This window comes from Poromitra crassiceps, assembly GCF_964638095.1.
Source record: "Poromitra crassiceps genome assembly, chromosome: 1".
In the NCBI taxonomy this organism is placed as follows: Eukaryota; Metazoa; Chordata; class Actinopteri; order Beryciformes; family Melamphaidae; genus Poromitra; species Poromitra crassiceps.
The window spans coordinates 117335779-117343278 of record NC_139623.1 but is presented as its reverse complement, the minus strand read 5'-3'; the positions used below and the strand labels follow the sequence as shown (position 1 = coordinate 117343278).

General features: G+C 43.7%; 1 protein-coding gene across 1 annotated transcript in view; it reads left to right on the top strand.

Annotated features, from left to right (window-relative positions):
• mal2 (mal, T cell differentiation protein 2) overlaps positions 1–7348 on the top strand; it is a 22364-nt gene extending 15016 nt beyond the window's left edge. Inside the window, exons 3-4 of the mRNA XM_083644389.1 lie at positions 1–155; positions 5505–7348. The exon at positions 1–155 is cut by the window's left edge and continues 46 nt beyond it. Of these exons, the coding sequence (XP_083500515.1) occupies positions 1–155; positions 5505–5576 (227 nt within the window). The 3' untranslated portion in view covers positions 5577–7348. The remainder of the gene's footprint in view (positions 156–5504) is intronic.
• The last annotated feature ends 152 nt before the right edge of the window (positions 7349–7500 follow it).

Sequence of the window (7500 nt, the reverse complement as noted above, 5' to 3'; positions counted from 1 at the left end):
TCGTGTTGGAGGCTGCCACCACAGCAGCTAATGGAGGCGCCCACATTAAGCCGCCCCCTAACCGCACTGAAGCGGTGATGTGTATAAGCTACCCCCGGGGTAATATATTCACCATCCTAGATGAGAGGCAGTACAGTATTAACGTGGCAGCTACGGTAAGTGCTGTAGATCTTGTGTTTTCATTGGGAAGTTGTTGCACACTGTAGCCCAGTGGTTCCCAAACTGGGAGTGGGCCCCCTGGGGGGTGGGTGGAGGGGCGCAGATGAACTACAGAGGGGGGGGGGGGGGGGGCGCAAATTTGGTAATTTCTCTCATGTCTTTCAGAGGCTGTAGTGCAGGGGTCCCCAATAACTTTTCACCAAGGGCCACATTTTGCTGAGGGCCGAGGGCTGGGGACCGAATGGTGCGAAAAATGTTGTGCATCTGAAGCCAGATTTAGAGGAATAACTAATTTTAAATGAACAGTTCTGATGGCATTATTCAGTCTTAACCACCAATTTGATCCTTTTCTCACTCACTCTCTATGTCACCACCTGGAGTGCTTGAAATTAACTTTTTTGACCACCTGCCCATATGGCTGCTAGATTTAACCTCTTGCATGGCACCGTAACCCCGGCGTTACGTTTCTGATTTTTTGCTGTCCATCTGTCATTTATGTGATTAATTAGGTAGTTAATTCTGAACAATGCTGTTCAGGCTACATACCAAATTAACCGGCCGAATCTTGCGCATCGAACCATGTCTTCCTTTTTCAGATCAGATCAACACAGCAAAAGTTATAGCTGTCTTTGTACAAAGACAAAGACAACATTTCAGATTATTTGGCTTTTTCAAATGGCTTTTTATAATGGCTTTTTGGAAATCCGCCTAGGTATCTCCCTACAAAAACCACTGCCAAATACTCATGTTTTGGTATTTTTTCATCTTCTTTGAGTTGGGATGTGGTAAGGCCTGTGGCTATGTCTCCATTGGGTTTCTAGCCATAAATACAACCACAGGTAACAGAGTTTACACTCTAAAAGTGTTTTTTATTCTAGGCGAGAATCAACCACTGTGTTTGAGCTGGTGTTACTCAGGGTCAGTAAGAGATAGAGTCATTCTGACACTTGGAACAGAAACTTCAAAGTCTTACCTTTCAGAAAAGGTCAGGCAGTTGTCTGTAACCCTAGCGGTTCAGCCACAGTAAGCATTTTAGTTTGGGTATGTCGTTTTCACCATTTTCTTCAGAAATAGGTGGCTTTAGAAATCCAAAACCAACCAGTTAATTATTTAAATTTTTACTTCAAACATACTCAATGTAGAACAGTCATTTCTTACACGAGATTACTTTGAGCCGTTTAGTCATCAAGAAAATAAAAATGTTTTTTTTTTTTGCAATTCCAGCGGGCCGCTATTTGGGGAACCCTGCTGTAGTGGAATCAGTTTTAAAGCCAGAGTGAAGTGTGTGATGTCATATTATGAAACTAGAAGATGTAAGGCAACTCTTGGTACCAACATGTCATGCTAGCCTGTTGGGAAGCAATCTGGGAACCCAGAGTCTATTTTTATTTGAAAAATAGACTCTGGGAGAGTCCTACCGTTTTTCCCGGCTTCCTGTACAGCGCGCCTCTCCTGCCACTGTCACTTCCTTTTCTGCGTCTGTGCTCCACTGTTTACAGTACAGTCTAAATAGCAACTTGCGCCGTGAGTTTAGAGTCATTTTCCACTGTTGTTGTGAGACGAGTTGACGTCTTCTATGCAGTTTTAATGTTATTAGTGAGAATAGCCGAAATGGACGCGGAAAAGGAAAGTGGAAGTGACGGAAAAGCCACCGTCACTTCCTGTTCCATGTCCGTTAACATTAACACATAAACACACTGCATCGAAGACCTCAACTTGTCCAAATTGGCATGGAGAGATGACAGCATGCAGCCACAACTGGACTGGAGTGGCTCCGTGGATCGGGAGCTTGGAAAGGAAGAATGTGATTGGTTTACTGGAGATCACCAATGGCCACACTTGTGAGTAATTCTACGCTTAAAAAGGCATGGCTAAATGGTTACCGCCGCACACTCTGGCTTTTAGCATCACAGAAAAATTAGGGAATGCGCGGGACCATGCCCACTAATAGCGCTGCGCCCAGCCATAAATGCAAATTTAAGGCCAGGGGGAATAATAGAGCCCAGAGTCTTTCTCTTCTCTGTGCGCTAGTTAGTTAGAACAATCTGGGAACACAGAGTCTATTTCGGCAGGGAAATAGACTCCGGGACAACCAGACGTCTTTTTTTTAGGCTTCCTGTACAGCGCGGATCTTCCGCCCGGGACTTCCACTTCTGCGCAGCGGTGCCTTTTAAAATTAAATTGTGGACCAGACCAAAGATCCTATATCATAAAAGGGGGCCTGACAGAAAAAGTTTGGGAACCACTGCTGCAGCTTATGCATGATCTGTAGGCTACATTGAATTCAGACGACCTTAGACTTCTTTGATTTCTTCTGTTCATTTGTATGCATTTTTGCCTCAGTGTGTATTGGATTGGTGCCCATATACTTAGAGATGCACAGATCTGCTTTTTCTTTTCTTCAGTTCCGATCTGATCCAGATACGTGAATTTGGATATCTGCCAATACCTATACTTGAATATACAGTACAGACAAAAAAGTAGATAAAAATAAAGAATAATATACAAGGGGAAACAACAACAACAGCAACAACAACAGCAACAACAACAACAACAACAACAACAACAACAACAACAACAACAACAACATATACTTATAAATCAAATCTGCTATAGGCAATGCTCCTGTAGATACTGCTTCTGCCCACAACTCTCCCAAGGAGCTGCAGCCTCCACCTTTCCATAGTAGTAGCTGGCTCCTACTGAGACATCATTTTGTATTTGGTGTGGTAATGAATTAATCAATCATCAATAATTTTTCGAGGATTTGTCCTTTTTTAGTATTTTTATAATGCTATACTTTTACTCTTACTCAAGTAATTTTAATAATAGATATTCTACTTGAGTACTTTTAAATGTACACTGAGTAAATGGGTAAATTCAGATTTTTGTTTTGCATATTGCATCATGAAAATAGCATTGGGACTGCTTGCTAACAGGTCCAGAATCACTTCCGCATAGGGCACCCAAACTGGTGGCTTGTGCTCAAGACTGGCCAATAGACCCTTTTCACGGGAGCCATTTTGTGTTGAAAAGGCAGGGTAAACACAGGTGCAAGCAAAACACTAATGAGGGTTTCCAACTTACAATCATGGAAGTTGGAAACCCTCATTAGTGTTTTGCTTGCACCTGTGTTTACCCTGCCTTTTTGACACAAAATGGCCCCCGTGAAAAGGGTCTATAGAATTAGACAGGTGTAGATTATCAAATTGTAATGATTCCCATTGTCACTCACATAGTTCAAAAATCTCAGTTTCATTTGAAATCTGAAATCTGATAGCCATAGCTAAATGGATGTATGATCACCAAACTAAGCATTCCTGGCTGCATATGAATGAGCTGTTCAGTATGAAAGACAAGACAGACAAAAACAAGGACAACAATATGTAATAATATGTCTATATTTACTTAAGTAATAGTATAGACCAGAGGTTTTCAAAGTGGGAGGCAGGCCTACCTAGTGGGGCTCCAAACAGTTTCAGGGGAGGTTTAGTGAATGGAAGTAAAACAAAAAAATCCATCAGTTATTACATTACTTATCAAAAGGAGATCACATAGAATAAACTAAATGTGTGTGACTGGCAGAGTCCGAAACAAATAAATGCCTTCAGACAGACCTTTTTTAATGTATTTGATGTAGTCTGAAGTCAAGCAGAAATATCAGAATCAGAATCACTTTTATTGCCACAATATGTAAAGATGACATATGAGGAATATGTCAGTGGGGGGGGGGGGGGGGGGGGGGGGGGGGGGGGGGGGGGGGGGGGGATTCGTCTGTGCTCAGGGGTATTGGGGGGGTTGGTTGATGGCAGTTGGGAAGAAGCTGTTCTTGTGGTTTTGGTCTTGACCTCTGTCTCTTTCCGAGGGGGGTCATTTCAAAGAGTTTGTGGCCTGGGAGGGAGGGGTCAGCCATAATTTTACAAAACCGCTTCAGCATCCTGGCGGTGTGCAGGGCTTGAAGGGATGGCAGGTTGCATCCGATCACTTTCTCAGCACAGACTATATACCGTATCAGACTATCTTGGCTAAATTATTGAGTGTCTACTGTATGGGATAAAATAACATATCGGTAATCATGATTCCATAGGCATCTAGGACTTGAGCAAAACTAAGCAAGTAAACTTGGGGGGAGGATGAGGTTCCAGGCTTTGTCTGGGGATGCCCACAGTGTCAGACTTTGAAAACCCCTGGTATAGACTATACTATTAGCCTACTTAATTAAACTTTTGAATGTAGGATTTATTTGTATTGTATTTTTCCATTACAGAATAGAGTATATCCTTCTCTTTAACTACACTACTGGATTATGCTTAGTCCTTGTCTTCTAATGAAGATCTCTTGAATAAATCCTATCATCAAAGCCTAGGCATCAAAACAAGTCAGTGACATACTGTAAGATATTACAAACTCAGTAACTAATGGCCCATTTCCACCGCTGCTATCAACGGGGCCCTGCCCAGCTCGTCTCGCTTTTTTGTCTCATTCCACCGATCAAAAACCTGGACAGCCCGGTTTGAGTCGGGGTTGAGTCGTGCTAGTTTTGGTCCCTGCTTTGTTGAGGTTCCAGCCGGTACCATACGGTGACGTGAAAACACTGCAGACGACTGATTGGATGGTCAGGCAGAATCGTGTCTACTGTGTCTGGATACTTTCTGTCAATGCTGGAAGGGTGGGAGAGTGGGACTTTGCCTTCTCTTCTGTTATTTCCATCAGTCTTTTGTGTTGCTGCCTTCGGCTCTGGTGAAATAAAATCGATCTCCTTGCTCAGCTTTAACATGACGGTGGTTTTCAATTGTTTTGAGAGAGAAAAAGTCAGCTGCTCGGGAAGCCCTTTGTAGTTGTGTGCTACGTCAGCTCCGCAAGGCCGGAGGCGGGGGTTTAGTGAAGCCACGGTCCTGCCTGGTGAGAGGCCGCCGGGGTAGAGGCTTCCCTTCTCCCCGTAGCATAACCCCCGTCCCCCCCGCAGCGCATGCATGTAAATAACAACAAATTGATATCCATTCTCCTGGCCGATGGTCACATTTGCCCATGTCGGTCATTTAGAGGCACCAGTATTTCATAACCAGTTTAAAAGTTCTGTGTATTTGTAAGTATGTATAATTTTAACGTTATATGTTATAGCCTACTTGGGCTATGGGTGGAGGGCAGATATGCGGTCGCTATGACGACCAGGTGTGGGCGGAGGCGAGTAAACTTGCTGTGGAAGCAGAGTCTATATCAAGTAGAAACAAGTAAGGCCAGGTAGAGTAGAGCTGTACTGTGCTGTTATATGTGGTGGAAATGAGCCATATCTACTTAACAGTTTGCTTGTTATTTACACTCTCTCCGTGTCCTCTTTCTCCCAGATATTTGCCTTTGTGGTGACGATATGCTACGCCTGCAGTATGTTCATGGGCTTCAAGAGGTGGAGGATGTAACCCAGTAGCACCAACTATCCACATCACCTCCTGTTACTGTACACATCTTCATCGTGTACAGTAGTGATGCGCGGGCTACCCAGAACCCGCTGGGTCCCGGCACCGTAGGCAGTCTGGGTTGGCAAATTAGGAAAATATCGTGGGTCCAGTCGGGGCAGGCTCAGAACGTGACAAAGCAACATTATTAAATAATTTAGTTAGAGCAGTGAAACACGTACACTAAACCCTTTATTAAAGACGTGAACTCTCTCACACACGTACACACAGTCAGACAAGGCAAGTCTGAAGCGACTGCACCTGCTGCACTCTCTACTATAGCCTACATGGTGGAGTAAAGAAACGCTTCAAATGAAGTAGCCTATGTGCCCTCAAAACAAACATTTTGGAAGGATTATTCTCTGTAATTATTATTTGAAGTGTCCATAAAACGAATCCCACTGCAGATTTTCTGTGTGGACTCGACTGTGATCTAGGCTATTTGTCAACTTTACTGCAACATCACCCATTGAGAGCGCATGAGGTGGTTCTCAATGTGGGGCCCTTGGACCACCAGGGGTCCTTGAGGGGGTTCCAGGGGGTCCCCAGCAAACTGATGAATTGTTAAACTTCACCATTATTTTCATTTACAAGAACTTAAACCATTAGAGAATGCAGAAGAATGACTTTTCTCTGTCATCTCTATACCTACAGTACAGATAGACATGTTGGCCCCTATTCTCCCACAGGCCTTCGGCGCTAAAACAGGCCTTCGGCGTTAAAAAAACGTGCCTTTCGCCTGTCTCGGGAAGATATCAACATGGCTTTAGGCTGGTAAATGCGCTTAACGCTGAATGGGCGTGGTGCACTCCCTGAATGGGCGGAAATGGGCGTTTCGGCCTTAAATGCCGGCCTAATGATATCTTCCCACCTGGCGTAAATTTAGCGCTTTGCGCTTTTGAAAACCAGGCCTATTCAGTGCGCCAGTTGAGCGGGGCGCTCCTCTGCCTCTCCCCTGTCACCCTTCTCTGTCTCTCTCTGAAACCAGGCCTATTCAGTGCGCCAGTTGCGAGGAGCGCTCTTCTGCCTCTCCTCTGTCACCCTTCTCTGTCTCTCTCTGACTCCCTCGCTCAGACAGACACAACACACGTCCCATAGGAAAAAGAAGTTGTAAGTTCACTGCCTGTTAAATGTCCCAGCATGCATTGTGCTACTCCATTTCGCTACTAAATAGCAACCAAATGAGCCGAAATAGATATAAAGGTAGATCTAAATAATGTGTAATGGTAACACAACCTGCAATTATAGAACATTTCAATATTGGACCAAATAAAACATTGAAATGAAAACACCACCCTATGTGAAACATATATGTCATCCTGGGCATATATATATCCCTCGTCGATTTAACGTGATTTAGATAACTGACAGCGTAACGCGCTTCTACTGTCATGTCCTACTGTGATGTCCGCTCCAATAAATTGGCTCTACTTCACATTTTAGTTTTACAATAAAAACACATTTATGCAATGACTTTACATAATGTAGGGTATATTTATGTGCATCATCCTACCTGCAGCAGGGGAGAGAAAACGATATCTTTCTGGACAAACTTTCACCAATCTAATTAATCTCATCATATAGGGATAGGCTATATTTGTCTAGCTGATGCATTTAGAACATTCTTTTCACTTTGATCTTGCTATAGTGTAGCGTATTTACATGCTTGCAGTATTTAAACTGCAGTTAGATTGGTTTGAGAAGCATAATAATATGGAATAATAGCCTATATATGGAGACAGACAGACGGGATGAAGGGAGGGGGGGGGGAGCAGAGCGCTTGGCTTTGTCTGGTTTTACCGGATTTCTCCTGGAATTGGAGCTTAAAAGGCAAGCTTATGACTCTTTACTGCACTTCACCAATGAGCTGATGGTGCATAATTTTACG